This window comes from Rutilus rutilus (genome assembly GCF_951802725.1).
Source record: "Rutilus rutilus genome assembly, chromosome: 6".
NCBI lineage: Eukaryota > Metazoa > Chordata > Actinopteri > Cypriniformes > Leuciscidae > Rutilus > Rutilus rutilus.
Genome location: NC_140214.1, coordinates 28,106,629 through 28,127,206, shown reverse-complemented (window position 1 = coordinate 28,127,206; position 20,578 = coordinate 28,106,629). Strand labels below are relative to the sequence as shown.

The 20,578-nt window shown below is 39.3% G+C and overlaps 1 protein-coding gene across 1 annotated transcript in view; it reads left to right on the top strand.

The window, feature by feature from the left end:
• The window catches only part of bcl2b (BCL2 apoptosis regulator b), a 46,807-nt gene extending 26,229 nt beyond the window's left edge, over nt 1-20,578 (top strand). Inside the window, exon 2 of the mRNA XM_084411176.1 lies at nt 20,064-20,578. Coding sequence (XP_084267302.1) covers nt 20,064-20,201 — 138 coding nt within the window. The 3' untranslated portion in view covers nt 20,202-20,578. The remainder of the gene's footprint in view (nt 1-20,063) is intronic.

Sequence of the window (20,578 nt, the reverse complement as noted above, 5' to 3'; positions counted from 1 at the left end):
AAAAAAAATGTGTGCACAGATAAAGCCTTATTCTATATAAAAAAAAAAAGAAACGGTCAACTTTAAATGTTTTTCATAAAACTTCAGACTGTTATGTTGCACGTCAGCTCAGCATACTCCGAGTACTCCAGCTCTGTTGGGGGCATCACCTTTTCCACCGACATGGTTCTCGGCCTGTGTCCGTTCTCTAACCATTCCATGCATTTTCACTGCAGAAAAGGGGGTTCCGGCCTGGAAAGATTGGTTCAACTCCGGCCCTAAAAACTTGCTGGTCTCGAACGGAGACCGGGCAAATGCCGATGCTATCTTGTTGAGCAATGTAATAATGTTGCACTATATTGCTTTATGGAAATATATAAAACTCTTGGGTTAGTAAAGGACCTAACCATCTAGCAATACCCTAGCAAGCAACCATAGAAACCCTTCTCAACCAAACAGCAACACCTTGGCATTGCGATAAGATTTGCATGCATAAGTTCCACTCTAAGATTTTTACATTTCCTGGAAAATATTTGAGTGGAACTTATGCATGCAAATCTTATCGCAATGCCAAGGTGTTGCTGTAATAATAACAAATTATAATAATAATAATAATAATAATAATAATTTGTTACATTTATATAGCGCTTTTTCTGAGACCTCAAAGCGCTTTTACATATGGAAGGGGGGAATCTCCTCAACCACCACCAATGTGCAGCATCCACTTGGATGATGCGACGGCAGCCATATTGCGCCAGAACGCCCACCACACACCAGCTTACTGGTGGAGAGGAGACAGTGATAAAGCCAATCAGTATATATGGGGATGATTAGGAGGCCATGATGGACAGAGGCCAAGGGGCAAATTTGGCCAGGATGCCGGGGTTACACCCCTACTCTTTTTCGAAGGACATCCTGGGATTTTTAATGACCACTGATACCCCTTTTCCACCAACAAGAACCAGGTGCTGGTTCAGAGCTAGAGCTAGTGCCGGTTCGGAGTTGGTTCGACTGACGAGCCTCCAAAGAACCGGTTTGCTTTTCCACAGGCTAAAAGAGCCAACGCAGAGCCAGGTCTTACGTCACAGCTACGTCTCATCTTTTCAGCAACGTTAGCGCGGCGGCGCCAAACACAAACACATCATCAACAATGGCGCACGTTGCTTTGCTATTGATGTTCATGGCTTTGCGGACCTACATCGGCATCCAAACACGGCGGATCCAACGTGTTCGCGCGGCTCGCCATTAGTACAGACGGAGATTACAAGCGAGAGTAACGGCATGTACATAACATTTATTTTTAACAATAAGATGCCGACTTTAGCCTTAGATTTATATTTTAGATCGCGTCCATCGTGTTTAGCTGCTGTTAGCTCGATTAGCTGCTATTTGAAAATGGCGGTCACAAGTTTCTCTTCAGTCTTGTTGGCCACGGTAACCCCGCCCCCAGCCTCTGACGCAAGCGGTTCTTTCTTGGCTCCGTTCTAGACCCTGCAATGATTTGGTGCTACTTAAGAACCAGTTTTACTGGTTCGGAGCTGGTGCTTTGGCGGTGGAAAAACAAAGAACCGATTTGAAACTAGGCTCTGGCTCCGAACCAGCACCAGCTCTGCCTTGGTGGAAAAGGGGTAAGAGAGTCAGGACCTCGGTTTACGTCTCATCCGAAGGACGGTGCTCTTTTTGCCAGTATAGTGTCCCCATCACTAACACAGACCACAGGGTGAGCACCCCCTGCTGGCCTCGCTAACACCTCTTCCAGCAGCAACCTAGTTTTCCCAGGAGGTCTCCCATCCAGGTACTGACCAGGCTCAGCCCTGCTTAGCTTCAGTGGGCAACCAGTCTTGGGCTACAGGGTGATATGGCTGCTGGCAAGCCATAATTATGTGAGCAGATTATTTATTATTACCAAGTGTGCTACACAAGTTGTGAAGCCAAAGCATTTCGATTGCCCCCTGGTGGCTGGCTGCAGCATATGTCTTTAGCCCTGTCCTCTTCACGTAATCAAATGGGGCGTAATCAAACTTTACGTAATCAAACAAAAAAATCCAACTACACTTCGAATAATTTTTTCCGTAGATGGTTTCTGTCATTTTAGGTAGTTCTCATCATGCAGAAGTATGTTCAAGTGTTCGTTTTCCCAATAAGTTTGGTTTTAGTTAGTTATTTGATGCTATAAAAATGGGGTGTAACATCATGATTGACAGCTGTGCTTGTGATTGAGTCTGCGCGAGCAGTATTGTGGGCGGGGCCTTGATGGCGAGGCTCCACCTCAGGATCATTACAGCGCAGACTCGGGCTCCGAATGACGTAATCGGCAACGACCGTTACTGGGATATTTTGGCTTCATTTCTCTACAGTGAAAGGAAGCAGAGACGCGCTGTCCATATGATTATAACAATAAGTAGCTTCCTCTCCAAAACCAATAAATCCTGAAGCTTTTATGTCTGTGTATTTAGATTTCCCAGACTAACCACGCCTCACTAAACCCTTGGACTTTGAACCTCAAGATGTTTCAACAAGCGGTCATCTCGCCATCATAGTCTTGGCAACCAGGCGTTTGGCTTTGCAGTGGACATCTCCCTGGTTACTGGCTTGGCATGTGTATAATCCTAGCATCACCATGGAAAAGTTAGCGGCAACACAGTGTGGTTACACAACATAGGCCTTTTTCATGGGAACATACTGGATCTCTGTATGTGAAAGCGTTGTCCCTGTCAATATCCTGAAAGTGAAATTGGCCAAGCTAAGTTTCAAATCCCAACATTTTTCTAGGTTTAGCAGGTTTCGATCTGTTTGCAGTCTGTTTATAATTTCAAAGCAGACAGAGATCATAGGGTCACCTTGAAAACAATGGGACACTCTTTTCTTCTTTGTCATACTGTCAGAATAGGATTAACATGTATAATTAATGTGTATAAATGTACTTAGGGCTCTACGCTTACATTTTTTTAGGAGCACTTGTGCTTCTACATAAAACCATTTTAGAAGCAGAGTTAAAAAATTAGGAGCACCTTCTGATCATATTTAAAGTTAAGAAATTAACTTTTCCATTACAGAGCAATGTTTGCCCCCTTAAAATGATTTCCAGGGGCATTTTTAGCTTATTAAGGGCATGTTTTCTTTCTCTTTTCTAACCTATAAAATTTATATCAACTTTCATGTTTAAATTCATTCATTTTTTCAAATTAAATTAATCAGTTTAGTTAGAATAATACGCCACAATCAGTCTATTGCCAATTAAAGGTGCTGTATGTAGGATCCAGCGGCCTCTAGCGGTGATGTTTCAGATTGCAACAACAGCGCTCGTGCTCGTGAAAAGCAATAAAGTTACAACTGTAGTCTTTCACATCAGATAACGTTAGCAAATGGTCGGCGTTAGCTGGCGAACTAATGATGTCTAACTTGAGCCAACTAAAGCACAAAATCACAATATATTTTACATGCTTTGAAGTATTGTTAGCTTACCTGTCCAAAAGGATGAAAGCCAACTCAGGGTCTGTTTTATACCTAAAACAAAGCGGAGGTCTCTCCATAATTCAAACGCTCTGCCAATGTTGATCCGTGTTTTCGTCCTGAGTCGATCCGATTGACGTTTGGCCTGACGAGCTTCAGCAGATAATTTTTTTTTTTTTTTTTTTTTTTTTTTGGAGTTTGTGTTAGAGTCTGTGTTGTGCTGGAGGCAGGTCGTTTTTTGGTGTTATCAGACTCCATGTCGTTAGTGCCGTCGCAATAGACTGTATAAAACGGAGAGGCTCGGGAGCGCGCATGCACGTCACATCCGGTGGATTTCGCAGAAAATCCGACCCGGAGACTTCACATAAAAATAGGAATACTGGCCTTCAGAGGTAATAGCAAAACTTGAAAAGTGGATCATTGTAATGTGTGATTACAACCCCTTCACAGACGGGCAATAAAATAAGGATTCATTTTATAAAAAAAGTTACATACAGCACCTTTAAATTAAATCAGTATCAACAAAATCCATCTTTGCATCCATCAATGCAATAAGTGCCATTTATTATATTTACAGATTAATGCGTCTCAGAGGAGACATGAATGCATTTACATTCATATTAACAATGTTATGATATTGTTTTAAATATAACATTTTGAATACAGAAATATTTAATTATTACATTATTAAATTATCACTGAATCATTAATTCAACAGATTCGTTAAAAACAGCTGATTCATTCAGGAACAAAGCAAGTGACTAGTTGTGTTCGCAGACCGACCGGTGTATGACATCAAAGTACCACGAGAGCGAATAGAGGAGCAGACGGCTCCGATTACTTCCGAATCGGCCTCACTGTACTTTGATGTCATACACAGCGCCACTTCACACAAGTCGAACACACCAACTGTCTTTATGAATTGTTCATTGAATCATTGACTCACCAGATTTATTCAAAACGCATAAAAAACATTGCTATGTTTGCGCGGTGGCTCAGGTGCGGCTTTGTTTGGAACTTGGCGAAATAGAGCAAAAACAGAAAATATTGTGTCTAAAATGTAAGTCACTTAATATTAACTTTTTGTTTATTGAACTGTTGTATACAATCAATATCACATTCATATTTGGGGAAAACAACACTCTTGCTCATGTGATATATGCATAATTATATCATGTTGTACACATCAAAAACAACTCATACAAGGCATAACTTGAATTTTTGGAACAATATTTATTAATTTTGGTGGCATTTTTGCCCCAAACCAAGTTCATTTCCGACCCTGCTTCTGATAATCCAAATTTAATTTCACAGGCTACTAAGAAACAGCAGCTCTTATTAACTGAGGTTTCGCCTTGTAAACATAAATACACAAAAACACAATGTTTAATCTCTGATGTATATTCCATTGCACTAAACATTTTCGTACTTTGTTTATTGAAGGCATGAAGTCACAATGCGAAACATAACTGTTGCACAGTGTAGATACAACTATTCAAGAGCACCCCGTGTGCCCTAAATATTTTCCGCAGTCACTCGCAATCATTTTAAGTTGCAAATGTGCCTGAAATGGTCAATCTGTAGAGTCCTAGTACTTTGGTTTCAGTAAATAAACTCCTCCACTGAACCTGTTTGTCCTTCAGGACCCAGCAGGCCGCAGGAGTATGTTATATTTCTCATGGTTAATGTGTTGTTATCTCAGTGTCAATTCTGGAAGCATTTAAGTGTGTAAGTGAAGAATTCTTCCTCTCCCTCACTTAATGTTGCTGTTCAAAAGTAATGGCACACTGTGAAGAGGTACATATTAGGTTCATATTAGTAAATCCATGTCTGTATTCATGAAATAAACTGGTTACTGTTTGGATCTCCTTGTGTGAAGTATAGTTCATAGATTGATGTGTGTAGACCTGAAGACTTTCAGGTAGATGTACATCATTATATGCACAATAGTTGTACATTAGCATCTGAGCCTGCTTAAATGTCATGCAAGCTGAAATGATGCTCTTGATAGATGAAACAAAAGATCCTCACACTAAAAGTCTTTGATGTTTTGGTTTGATCTTTAGTGTAACGGTTATGGTCACAGGATATGAAGCATCCACAGTTATGTCATTTTCACGCATGGAAGGTTTGAACTGAATTTGAACCATCAATCACGACCCTTGATTCAGTTTTCTTGAACCAAACCCCAGAGGATTTGAGGGGGTTCCTTGATGCACAACTCTTTTGAGAAGGAGGCTTTTATGCTAATCAAATGAACCAAACGTTTAAGGTTAGTTTAACTAAAAGTTTAAAAGTTTAACAGTTTTAACCAAAACTCAGCGACACAAAACTCAATGTTTTGACCAGTAATTCATTTTGTGGCCAAATCCACAAAACATTCTTTATAAGGAAATTCATCTTAACTGCTATTTTCTCCTTATTTTCTAACTTAAGAATAAAGTTACGAATATTTTGGTTTCCAAAAAACATTTCTTAAAAATTTTCTGATCTTTTAGTCTTCTTTTTGGTAATCCGCAGGCAGTGCAAAAAGACAGCCTTTGAGGTGTTTTTCATTGAGTTGATCAAGTCCTCTGCAATACCTGCCATACAATCAGATAACATTACTAATGCCTGTCACATTCTTCTTCTTAAAAAAAAAGTGTTCTCAAGAAAATATTTGCGAACTTCTTAAGAATTTTTCAATGTCTGCACTTATGGGCATTCTTACAAATGTGTAATTTATCTTAAAATCAATCATTTTATCCCTCAAAACTGACCACCAAAACACCAAAAAATTTCTTCATGCCATAAAATAGATTGAATTTAACTCTACACCCTTGACTCATTTAGTATACGCTGTTCTATGAATATGCAAATTAGCCCCACCTCCACTCACTCACACCATCTCGGCGATCCATTCGTTGACGATCACATGTTGACGTGATTGGTTACAAGGTAATTTGTGATGTCAGAAACACCAGTGATTTCAAACCGCGTTTTTGAGACCGTGTCTTTCTTTCACTGCAGTTTTAAAGAGAAAATACTCAGCAATGGTGTTGACTTATGAATTTGCACATGGTTTGTATTAAAGCATATTAAAAACATAACATAGACATAAAACAACATTAAAAGCTTGAGTTTCACCACAGGGGGACTTTAAGAAACATGAATCTGGCCCCTGGTCCTGGAAGACTCTCTAATTTGAACTGATCCAGTGTTCGGCTGATAAACAACTTACTTCATGCATCCTCTCACTAGTTAGTGAGCGCATGGATGCAGACACTTAATTTTACCACTGTTAAATTATTCAGTTGAGCTGGTGGAGATACTCAAACAGTTTTTGGGGCAGGACTAACTGTTGGTCTGACTAATGGTAGGTGGGTGACTGTTAGGGAAAAAGATTCATTATTTTTGCAATTCTGTTTGATGGCACAGTAATTTCACTTCACTTTAAGTCTGCAGCCTTCGATCAATTGAATGAAGATGGATGCCTTTGTCATTATGAATTGTCGCCTCAACACTGATAAGCTTGATTATTGCTGAGAGCCTGTAGAAAGAGGATAGATCGGCATCCAACTCCATACGCCCTTCCACCAGGTGATGACTCAGCGATCTTTTGCCAATATCTGCGCCCTCCACATGCACCACGCCTGCCCTTTCGGACTGCCCGGCTCTTGGCAGATACAATAAGGACATTTTTATTAGATTAGTTGCCAGGCCTGGCCTGTTTATTTATAGCAGGGGTGGCTGCTTTCTTCCCTTCTCCTCAGGGAAAGGGCAGCACACCCACACACAGACCACCGCTAACAATGCATTAACCTCCGTCACCACTGTTCAAGGTGGAGCGGTTGAAAGCTTTTTTCACACAACAATGTCTGCCTTTGTAATTGTGCATTTCCTAAGTTTTTATTAAAAGTATTAAAAATGGTCATGAAGCACATATGAGTTGTGTAAATATGAATATCAGTTACTTTTCACACAATGAACATGGTGTGGGATTGATATGGCTTGCTGTGCAGCTCTATTGTTATCTGATTTTCTGCTGTTCAGAGATGGCCCAATGATTTTTGGCTCCAGGCTGTGTCAGCAGAAATTCTTCTTGGTTGCCCCGCCTGCAAGTTTTAGTCCCAGGTGGACACTGTTTTAAAACAGTTAAGATCGTTTAGCCAAACTTTTGACCTGCGGCACAAAGTCTGGTCCTCATCGCAGGCTATTATGGCCAAGAACCGCCACATGTACACCGATCAAACAACTACTCATTTTTCTGTACCATTCGGGGTGGTTTTATTACAAATAGATTATACCACAATAATAGATCTGTATGGAAGAAATTGGTTGCAGGAGTCTCAGTGAATGCTTGAAATCAAAGCAGAATATAGATTTTAGTCCTGGTTAATTGATCTTAATTCTTTAAAGTTGTGTTGCTGTCAGGCAATTGATGAGCTACTGAGGCTGAGACTAGCTTGTGTCTGGTTCATGCAAATTATTGTGGTTCAATTTCATTTTGAAACGAGTTAGAAGGCAATTGATCATTTGTTGCAACTTCATTTACATGGTATATAGTACATTTCATGGTGGAGCAACAGTTTGAAGAGAATCTTGCTATGTTGGTTAAATGGTCAAAAAAACAGTGGCACAAACATTTGCCCATTAAGTGCTAAGAGCATGCTTTCTGTTCATAGCATGACTTGTTCTCTTCGTGGATAAGAAGATACCTTAGCACCAATGGCTACATTCCCTTAAAAACTCCCCTTCTTGCTTTAGGAGGTCCATCAAGTTTGATCTAAATTAATCTTTTTCTGACAATAGCCTTCTCAAGAATTGGATCATTGTTTCAGCGAAGGTCATATTGGATTGATGTTCTGAGGGAAATAAGCAGGGTATGATATTCAATTATAACGTCACTCTGGTTTCCATTGTTCATTGTCCTTTGTCTTTCTTCCTTGCTGGCTTCCCATCCAAAATTAAAAAGACCGTCACTCAATGCTCAGTCCCCCAAATTTTATTTACATGCAGCTAGTTTGGATGAGAAATGTCTATTGTGAAAATTTCTGGCAAAATGCTTTCCCACAATCTATTAAAAATCACTTCTTTTTTTTTTCTCAGTGAAGCATGAATGCCCCAATGAGATATTCTGTGTATGTGCACACACTAGCACTGACACTTATTTGAATATTTATGTGGAGGAACAGGTCCGATTGCAGATAATTTAGGAGACTGCATGCGGCTTGATCTCTTATGCCAAGTCAGCTCTGCTCTCAGGTGCCTCAGGTGTTTTCCCATGAATACTAACAGTGTTCTTCTGGAAACCTGCCAGCCACAGGAAAACAATGAAATGACAATGTGTGCAGGATGCACAGAGCGTCAAACTGATGAAATATGATAACACAGGACAATATTGTGTGCTATCCTACAGTACCTAGACTAAAACTTCCAAGTCCAATGCTTTGGGTTGATTTAAAACGGGACATGCAATCTCGTTTATTCTTTGAGACCTCCTCGTTCTGCAGAAGAATATGCAGGTGCATGTGATATGGCAGCTGCGATTACTGTGGTATGCTTGTCATGTTTAATTAACTGTAAGGCAGGAGCACTGTCGCTCATTTTTTTTCTCTGTAGCCATGTCGAATCAATAGACACAGCTACCCCCCCCCCCCCCCCCCACCCCCACCACCACCACCACCACCACCACCACCACCACCTTTTGAGTTTATCCAATATCCTTCACTATCTTGGTAGCCAAGGCAGAATTTAAGTCCTCTGTCATCAGTTTGCCACTCAGCCAGGTCAGTGGACAAACACCCCTGAGACTGAGGCTTGCTGACCTTATTGTGTGAAGCAAGTTGGCTGTTTCTCTTTCTCTGTGGAAACTAGTCCACAAATTGCCCAACACTGTTTCCTAACACTGTGTCCTAACCAGGCACGATGTGACAGGCTTCAAATTAGTAAAGTAATTTTTCTATCCTCACTGAAAGAGAAATACTGCCCAAAGCAATAGACATGGCCAATTAGGGCATATTTGACAATTAAAAAGCAGCAATTAAAATTTGCCTTGTAGAACAACTTGACAAAAATAGGCTTCACGGTGGGAGGTTTCAAGACTTGCAGGGTACTTTCATGAAATCAGAATTGGCATTTTGGGGTTTTAGTCCATGTGTGTTTGCTCTGAGATTATCCAAATGCTAGTGTATTGCTACAAGGTGACAAAGTTAGCGTATACACATTTAAGTTTTGGAATTCTCTTTCAGGAAAATGGACCAAAAATATTGATAATTGCACAGACTTCTGTCAAGCAAAATATTCTCTAGATCAGTAGTTCTCAACCAGAGGGCAAACAAACTTCCAAGGGGGCTTCAAGATGACTTAAAATGATTTAAAACAAGACAACAAGCATTAAAATAAGTGAAAACAACTTAAAATCAAGATATTTCTTAGTATTTGGATATACTGAAAATACATGTTTCTAGTTGTGGGCAATTTGTGGGCCTTGAAGTCCAAAAGGTTGAGATCCACTGCTTTAGATGACTTAATATGTAACTGAAATAGAAACAGATCTTTTCTTCTGTTTTGTGACATACATCAGAGTGAAATGGATTGTCGGAAATAATTTTTTTTAGGGCGTATTCTTGGTTCAATCAATTGGTTGTTGATTGGATGGAGACAAATCTGAAAAAACAGATAGGTGAATTTCCATTTCATGATGACTTGAACATCTTTCCAATCCGAAGGAGCTACTGTTACTGTCATACAATGGATGATGCTGAGATACAGAGTAAAGTATATTGTGATTTTACCTGTCCATTGGAGCCTACTGTTTGTTTGATGGGAACCTCTGAAGCAATCATTTCTTCTGCTTGGATTTCAACATGGCTGCAATGTTGTTTGGCCCGGACACTTCCCTCTCAAGCTTTTTTCTTTCATGTTCCATGATGCAGGACAAAGCTCAAATTAGCATGAAATCACAAAAGATGTGATATATCGCTTGTCGCTTTTTTGTACCATGCCTGTGTAAGCTGAAAAGTACATTGCCTTAACATGTAAAGATGATTTAGGATTAGGGCACACCTTATCACCACCTGCTTTGTCAACTGTGTTATGTCTAGAGGCGTGCACTGTTGAGTCTATTTACATTATTTATTTTAAAACCATTGGTTGAGTTCAAAGATTGTTGTGTAGTCCTGCTTTAGATCTACACCGCATCATGGCCATTTATCTGCAGGATCTGACAGATTATTTGGCTGTTGGTTCTTTATATTTACCATCTCAAACTCTCGCTAATATCTCCGAACTCATGTAAAAACCTGCCCCGTTCTCAGAGGGTCAAAGAGAGTTCAGGAGTTAATAATAATTAACTAAATAATTCTGCACATTATTTCACATTGCTCTCTATAAGGATAAAGAAATGGTGTAGACACAATGAAATTATGAAAAAGCAAGATTGTGTCATTTTTTTTTCTCTCTAATTTACAGTACAGTATCTGAAATATACCATATACTGTGTATTTTTACTAAGCTAATTTGGCCAGATGATGTAAATGGCAAATCATTTCAGCATATGTTCTCAAGGAAAGGCTGCACTCTGTCTGTTTTAATGTGTTTTAAATCAGGATGACCTCTTACTGTTGTTAGAATAGTGACACATTGGTCTAATCTGATAAATACCAGAATTATATTGTTTTTTGGAAAACAGTTTTCTGTTCATGAGAAAAATAAAACACAAGTCTAGCAAATAATGTGGGTTTGTAGCCGCAGAACAGCGACATAAGGACAATGACTCCCCCATCACTCTCCTGTGGGAGCCTTCAGGGAGTTTTCATTAGTCTGGGTTTTCCATGGCAGGAGGCTGAAGAAGATTTCCACCAAAATGTTCCCGATTTCATATGGCATGCACTGAAAGAAGAGTGTGGAGAGGGAGTCTTAAGCCTCTGTGCAGTCCTACTGACCTTAAGAACCACTTCTGCTGATGAAAGCATTACTCCTTCACTCCAGTGAATCACATCACAAGATGGGAAGATCAGCTTCAAAATGGGATAACGAAGAATAATTCATTTAGCCCATTACTTCTTTGACCTATAAAACATGTAGAGGACATCCCAAAATCTATTATAAAGAAAAGAAGATGAAAGTGACCCAAATTTTTTAGTTTTACGTAAAACAAGCAATTGCATTTTCTGTTCATAATAATTAAGATCATAAGGACTATAATCATCATCTTGAATAACAGCCTTTCAGTAAAAAAATAAATAAAAATGGACATTGATGATATCAGATGGTAATTTGATACACTATATGATTGATTTATATGATATGACCTTCTAATTAACAAGTTGAGCTATTGCAGTCATTTCTGTGAGGACAAATCTTTAAGGTAATCAATGGTTCACCCAAAAATCTAATATTTTTAATGATACCTGAGGGATTTATGTCCCTCTATACATTATAATACATTACACCAAAACTTATTACACTTCAAGAAGTTCATAAAGAGATGGTAAATGTAATCCATATGAATCAACTCGTTTAATCCAAGTCTTAGACGATCATGAATGGATTTAAATAAGGCTTTTATTGACATACTGTATTTAAACATTGATCAACACGCATACAGAGAGCTCAGTGTTTGACCAGCTCCATTCACATGGATTCATTTTATGATGACTTTATGGATTTTTGAAGTGTTGAAGTTTTTAATTATTTATTATCATTTGTGTTTAAAAAGATGACCAAACGCCTTATGCCCGTTTAGGCTAGCCTACACGATTTTAGCCCGATTTTGGCACAATCTGTTTGATATAGAGTGTCTTGGATTCGTAAGCGACAAAATCGATCGTTTTATCTCGTATAGTGTGTCATTGTTGACGACAACCGACGCTGCACATTTTTCTCCGGTCTTCCACGACAGGTTCCGTCACATCTCAGATTCCATACTGTCCTCTTCGTATTCTCTATGAACGTGTCAACCGTCAGGTTTTCTTTCTTTTGGGGGCTTTTCTGACGACAAGACAACCAGTGCAAAACACAACGCTTTGGTATCCATTGTTTGTTTACGCTCACAACACTGTCAGTCGACACTAGTTCCGCTTTCTTGATGATATTACACGTTGTTAAAGACGCAAGCAATAATTTGTGGTGAAGCAACGTGTAGTCTGACATGTTTTTTGTCGACGACACTACAAGAATTTAGGAGTCAAAATCGCATAATCTGACACAGTGACTATCATAACAGACAAAAATATTGTGTAGTCTGAGCCTGGCATTATGAGTTTGGAATGACATGAGGGTGAGTAACGTTAGGCCTAAATGATGCCAATTTTCATTTTTGGACAATGATACGACATACAGTAAAATTCAAGAGAATTTTGTGCATTGGGCTTTTCTGTTCCATTATGTTCAATGTCGAAGAACTGGACTGTCCTGCATGAAATGCGAAATATAAAATGTAAATGTAGCATAAACAATATATTGACTTGCCACTTTCTGTAACGTCTATTAATGCTTACCAGGTATGCTTGAACATTTTGTCCTATTTAGGGTTGCATCTTGTGACATCATGTCCTCTCTTTGGTTCATTTAGATGTCTTTGGTCCATGTTACGTTCATATTTCAGTTAATATGTATAAAGAGTGTCCAGAATATCATCTGTTTGTAAATTCATGTAAATTACCAGGATATAACTTAGGTCTTATACACTCACCTAAAGGATTATTAGGAACACCTGTTCAATTTCTCATTAATGCAATTATCTAATCAACCAATCACATGGCAGTTGCTTCAATGCATTTAGGGGTGTGGTCCTGGTCAAGACAATCTCCTGAACTCCAAACTGAATGTCAGAATGGGAAAGAAAGGTGATTTAAGCCATTTTGAGCGTGGCATGGTTGTTGGTGCCAGACGGGCCGGTCTGAGTATTTCACAATCTGCTCAGTTACTGGGATTTTCACGCACAACCATTTCTAGGGTTTACAAAGAATGGTGTGAAAAGGGAAAAACATCCAGTATGCGGCAGTCCTGTGGGCGAAAATGCCTTGTTGGTGCTAGAGGTCAGAGGAGAATGGGCCGACTGATTCAAGCTGATAGAAGAGCAACTTTGACTGAAATAACCACTCGTTACAACCGAGGTATGCAGCAAAGCATTTGTGAAGCCACAACACGCACAACCTTGAGGCGGATGGACTACAACAGCAGAAGACCCCACCGGGTACCACTCATCTCCACTACAAATAGGAAAAAGAGGCTACATTTTGCACAAGCTCACCAAAATTGGACAGTTGAAGACTGGAAAAATGTTGCCTGGTCTGATGAGTCTCGATTTCTGTTGAGACATTCAGATGGTAGAGTCAGAATTTGGCGTAAACAGAATGAGAACATGGATCCATCATGCCTTGTTACCACTGTGCAGGCTGGTGGTGGTGGTGTAATGGTGTGGGGGATGTTTTCTTGGCACACTTTAGGCCCCTTAGTGCCAATTGGGCATCGTTTAAATGCCACGGCCTACCTGAGCATTGTTTCTGACCATTGTTTCTGACCATGTCCATCCCTTTATGACCACCATGTACCCATCCTCTGATGGCTACTTCCAGCAGGATAATGCACCATGTCACAAAGCTCGAATCATTTCAAATTGGTTTCTTGAACATGACAATGAGTTCACTGTACTAAAATGGCCCCCAGAGTCACCAGATCTCAACCCAATAGAGCATCTTTGGGATGTGGTGGAACGGGAGCTTCGTGCCCTGGATGTGCATCCCACAAATCTCCATCAACTGCAAGATGCTATCCTATCAATATGGGCCAACATTTCTAAAGAATGCTTTCAGCACCTTGTTGAATCAATGCCACGTAGAATTAAGGCAGTTCTGAAGGCGAAAGGGGGTCAAACACAGTATTAGTATGGTGTTCCTAATAATCCTTTAGGTGAGTGTATACTTCTATGCAAAACAACCTTGAATTGATAACAATCATGAATAAAAGTATAAAGCAAGAAACATACAGGGAAGAAATTCTTGTGAAGTAGTTCACTGCACCTTTTTTAAATGACTGGGTGAAAGTGTTGCAAAAAATCCAAAGTGTCGTTGGAATATCTTGTGACAGCCATCAGTTTCTGGAAGTGTATTTATCTATCAACATGAGGGTAATGGAAAATATACGCTACTCTCCAGAAGAGAAGTCACATGTGATGTGTGTGTGCGAGTGTATCAAGGCCTGACTGAGTGAATGATGAAAGTGTGACGCTTGTTCCTGCGCTCCTGTCCCATGATGCCCACCTGACTCTCTCCTCATCATCCACAGATCTCGTGATTTCCAACACACTCATGGAGTCAAGAAAGCTCTCAAAATCATTTAGAAATGCTCTATTCTGCAGTGACGCATAGATTGTTATATGTTTACTTCTCCAAAAAAACGTTACTTTCTGAAAATAAAATGCACAAAACTGTATACTCCTTACTATATTTCAAAAACAGAAAGCGAAATAGAACATAATCATGTGCTGTCACATGACCTCCCTTCGTTTGTACTGTACATGACCTGATCATGTTTAATTTGGCAAGAGTGTCCAGTTATCATCTGTATTTTGCAGTTATAATACAATTTTGAGCCAAGAAAAATATGTTAAAAATGAAGGCAGATATTGCATTTTCAGTGCATTTAATACATCATTGATTAGTTACACTGGAAATGTTCAGTTAAATAATATATATATATATATATATATATATATATTAGTGCTGTCAAATCGATTAATCACGTTCCAACATAAAAGTTTGTTTTTACATAATACATGTGCGTGTATATATATTATTACATTTATACAAATGTGTTGTACTTCAGCATATGAAGAGTTCAGATGCAAAAGCCTCTAAGTGCCATGTGAAATTTTCTTCTAGAATTATCATTTTTATCAAGCTTGTATATTTAAGTTCAGTAATTTCACTTAAATGGCAATGAAAATGACCTATTAATTGTCATTTAAGTGAAATTACTGAAATTAAATATACGAGCTTGATAAAAATTATCATTCTAGAAGAAAATTTCAAATGGCACTTAGAGGCTTTTACATCTGAACTCTTCATATATATAAGTATATGTAATATACTTTAATTAAAAATTCTCATTAGTATTGTCAGAAAACACAAATTTTACCTGGTCAAAAACAGCTCTGTTTTCAGCACGCCGTTTAAGTGCATGTGTCTTTAAATGATAATGAGCTTTGTTCACCCCGCCCCTCTGTTCTGTGCGCACACCGTTTGTGTGTTGACAATAACACAATAACCATAACGCGTTGTTCATTATAAACGTGGGATTATTAATTATATTGAGAACGTCATACATAGAAAACATACCATAATGTACCCTGAGGGTATAGCCGCATTCATCGTGAAGCGATTTGCAAAGATTAATATAAAGATTAATATAAAGGTCAATAAAACGTTACACTCACTTCAGTTCTTCTGGAGGTGCAGCAGGAACAGGAATAGTTGGTACTGATCCTTTTTTCAGGAGCAGCTTCTTAGCAAATAACCAGCTTTTTACTGACCTCGTTTGTAAAGCAGTCTGGTGTGTGAAATGATTCGCGCAAACATGAAAGCATTGACGTTGATCGTGGGGAATATTCCCTTCGAAAATAAACTCAGCCTCTGCGTCTTCAACTGTACGGATTTAAGAACATCAAAATGACTGCTGTGTTCCTTATTACACCCAAGAACAGAACACCACAATCGCTTAGACTAGGGTGACCATATTCCAGGTCATGTCCGGCCGGGATTTCGAGATCGCCCAAAATATCCGCGATTCGGCTTTTGCTTTCTCGTCGCCATTCATTTTGTTTACATGTACACCTTTTGATTCAGTAGTACTGAATTAATTCCGATTGGTTAATCTGAATGTAGTGTTTACATGAACGCTAAACAAGTGATCGGTTGATGTGCGTGTAAGCATTGCTAAGAAAATTCCTGTGTTTTCGTCTCGATCGGGATCCGTGTGAATCAGAATGCATGACCTGCAAAGCTGGCACGTACGTGTCAGTGTCAAATAACGTAATAATGTAAACATAATGAATGGTGACTGTAGAAAGCAAAAGACGAATCCCGAGCATTTTGGGCGATCTCGAAATCCTGGCCAGATATGTCCGGGTTAAACAGGACGTATGGTCACCCTAGCTTAGACGCCATTCTGCTCAGTGCTCCTGTATCAACAATGAACGCGCCAATCGGCGCGTGCTATGATTGACAGCTCGCTCACGAGGACGGGTCTGTGTTGAAACACTGTCAATCAACCATCGTGGGAGGGGCGTCGATTTTGTGACGTCACAAAATCGAACAGCTTGATTTGAGATGGGAGGAAACGTATAAGAAGATTTAAAAAAAAAACACTGGATGGATTTTTATCATTTTATGATGGTTGTGTACAGGCACTGCCAACACACATTTCAGTACAATCAACTTGTAAAAGTGCATGTACCATGCATGTACCTTTAAGTTTTTCATCTAATATTTATATTTTATTTCTGCTTTATTTCAATTGCTGAAAATGTTTTTTTAACAGTTTTTATTTAACAGTAATAAATACTGATATGTAGCCATAAATTATATCCAGGTCAAGCTCTTAGGTTTCTATGGATCAGTGAAGTGTCTTCCATTACTCCTGCTTGTATTTTCACTCACGTGGCCCCAAGCACTTCTAGAACTCTTTGGATCTGATGTCATATGAAAACAAGCCTCCAGGATTTTGTGGCCTCTTAACATTGAACTGTCTCCACCATTTGGGCAACCTTTGGAAAATATCTTTTACTTCTCCAAAGTAACGTTTCCTGCTGTTCTCTCAGAGGGACTTTCCATCGATTGTGGGCATATCGTACAATAGGTGGTTTTGGACTGGAATGTTTATGTGGGCGAACATATAAAAAGGTTTTTACGCAAAGGCACACTCAACGAGCTGTCACTGCAGTGACTCCCTTCACATTGTTTTCAGTGTGAAGTTTAACTAGGGCAGCTTGAAAAAAAACCTCATAAAACACTGTTTGCGCGGAGGGTGGCATGTGCTGTTTACTAATTAATACCTGAAATGTGCCTTGGTCTCATCAGGGGAGTACACAAAGGGACGAGGGAGTACAACACAAAAACGGCCTGGCTTGCATGCCTGTTAAATAAGAACTTGATGAGATGATGATTTTCCCTTGTGGTTTTGGCTCACATAGAAGGTTAATAGAGATACACAAATGTTATCCATCCGTGAGGCTTGATTGAGCAGTTTAAATGTAAGGAAGTCAGAGTTTTATTCTCAGCTGTGTTGTGTCTCTCACAGACTACATGGAAGGGAGGATGAGAGGAAATAGTTTTCTGGTGTTTTGGACTGAATAAAAGGAAATACTTCCTGTATATTAATTTAAAGGAACAGTTCACCCCAAAATGAACCTCCAACCTGCACGATTTTCTTTCTTCCATGGAATACAAAAGGAGAAGCTTGACTGAATGATCTGGCTCTGATTTTCATACTATGTGAGTTAATAACAGCAAGGACTCTCCAGCTCCAAAAAAACCCCAACAAAAACACACTAATGAAGTATCATAAGAACTGTCCAGAACTACACGACAAATGATGTACTAGTTTTTCCTTCGCATTTTTACGTACAGGCAAAACGGTCCCTGTTCACACGGGTCCACGAAAACAACTACAACCGCTGTATTCTGCTGCCAGGCCAGTAGTTGGCGATGTCACTTTGTAAAGAAACACTACGCACCTATAGACTGAACATGTAATACGCATGTACATGATGTCACAGTTTTCACAAATTCGCATTTTTGTAGTTTGCATGGAGACAATAACAGTATCATATTCAAAAACTTGCACTTGTTACCTGTTTTCAAAAGTTTGCATTTTCAGACCCCCAAAACACCACTGCAAATGAACGACCAAAACGCATAAAACGTTTTCAGTTTTTAGTTGAAAACCATTGTGTAAACGGCCCCTCGGTCTTAAGAAGCTGTCTGACCAAAATCAAACTCATCATTCACAAATAATCTCTTAAATCTCATTCGCATACATTTCTGACCAAATGTGTTATGTCAGTTTTCATGTAAATGATGAAACATACTAGAACAAAAACTTTGATTCCACTGACAAAATCTGGTTTGATGCATTTTGACATTAATGAGATTTCAGTTATATTCTGTTCCTCACATGGCTTTGTTGTATGGAAATCCTGCTCTTTTGTCCTTTTTGGAGCTTGTATGCTGTTTGTAACAAGTAATACGCAGCATGAACATTTTTTTTTTAAAGTTTTGTTCCACAGAAGTCATATGGCACACCTGTATGAATCACTTTTTTATTTAACATTTTCTAATATTCCTTTGTGCCAAAACCTGATAAATGTCTATAAAACCCATAATAATGATACTTTGTCTACTGCTTTCAGAATAATTACACTAGATATGAGGTATCTATGTAGTAATAGTCTCCAACACGCTGAGTTTCGTCCTCTGGAGAGGAACTACAGGAGGAACTCTCCCACAGTTCAGCTGTATGGACATCCTGTTAAACACAAAGATCTTGGTTCGGGATGTCTCTTCCTCTGTCCGCTCTGGTTGCCCACAGTCGTCATATTAGCGGACATCCTCTCTGCTCTGTGTTTAAAGACGCTACACTGTCTGAGACTACAGACTAACATATGTGAGGAAATCACTAATGTGCCCTAAATGTTGATCAGAGGTGAAGTGACCGTATGAGATTATATTTGACATATATTGTAAGGCAGTATGGGTTGGAATGTATATGTAGACTCTGGAAGGCTCTGCGCATTCACCTAGAGCTCTTGAATTGAGTATGTTTATCTCTCCATCTCTATGGACTGCATAGACTGCATTCTTACCACTAGGGGGCAGAAGGTGCAACACTTTAAACAGGCTTCCCTAAGACTTTACATACAGTACGGCATAAACTCTATCAAGCCAGAGAATGTTGCAAATATTCAAAACATTTGAAGGGAATGCTGGCACTACATATCTCACTTTATGATCCTATTTATTATTATTTGCTGTCTTGTAGTCATGATACTTGTAATTGTGTGAAAATGTTGCACGTAGAACTAAATGTTGGCGGTTTTAGTTTGATATTTAAAGTATAGATTTTTTTGTTCATGCAATTACTGTGGCTAGTTGCACAAACTTAGCCTCTATGTTAAAACTGTCTTAAGAACTAGTCTGACCAATAGCAGTTTTGATGACTAACTTTTCAGACTAGTCTAAGCTGTTAATGCAACCGGCCAATGGTTTAATTTGATTGGTAACAGCCCTACCCTATAGTGTCATATCACGATTAAATGTAAGGACCTGGCATAAAAAATGGACACTTTTACTATATTTGAGTAAATAGAGGATTGAATGTGATTAGCTATTTTGTTTAGGCTGTGTATCAGACTTTTATAGAAACTATAATTACTTTTGATCTATTCATGAGGAGCCATTTAAGAATTTGGGTAAATTCTTATCAAATGTGATTTTAAAAGTCTAGAGTAGACTGTTGCATTTTCTGAAGTAAAAGAAATGGTAATAGTGATGCATTAGCAAGCACCATGAAAAAATGAGCCTATATGTTCAATGAAATGCTGTTTTAATGACATTTCTTTCTCTCTCTCTCTCTCTCTCACCCACCAGGAGGCATTTGTGGAGCTCTACAGCAGGCAGAGGGAATCAGTGTTTCGCAGCTCGTGGTCGTCAATAGTAACCGTCTTCGGTCTAGCCGCTCTCGGGGCCGTTGGCTTGACCATAGGAGCCTACCTTGCCCAGAAATGAGGAACCTTCCCCTCCTTCACTCGCTTGCCCTTACTCCCTTCAGTCAACCCCCTCCTCTGCTTTCCCAGAAGACATCCATGTCCCAGGACTGCTCCTCTTCAAAGCTTTTCTCTCACTCTCTACAAGTCTTTCTTCTCTGCCTTCAAACACAAAGACAGAAAAGACAGGAAATGAATGCGCTGCCGACACATCATGAGAGGATGGCAGAGGAGATGAATAATGAGGTGAAACAGACATTGGCGGATGTGTCATTGGCAGAATTAGTTCAGATCTCAAAGTGAGTTTTGAGTGTAGCACATATTAGATATTAGTGTATTTATACATAAAAATGATGGGAAAGGACAAGAAACATCTGGAGGTTTTGAAGATCTGTGGTG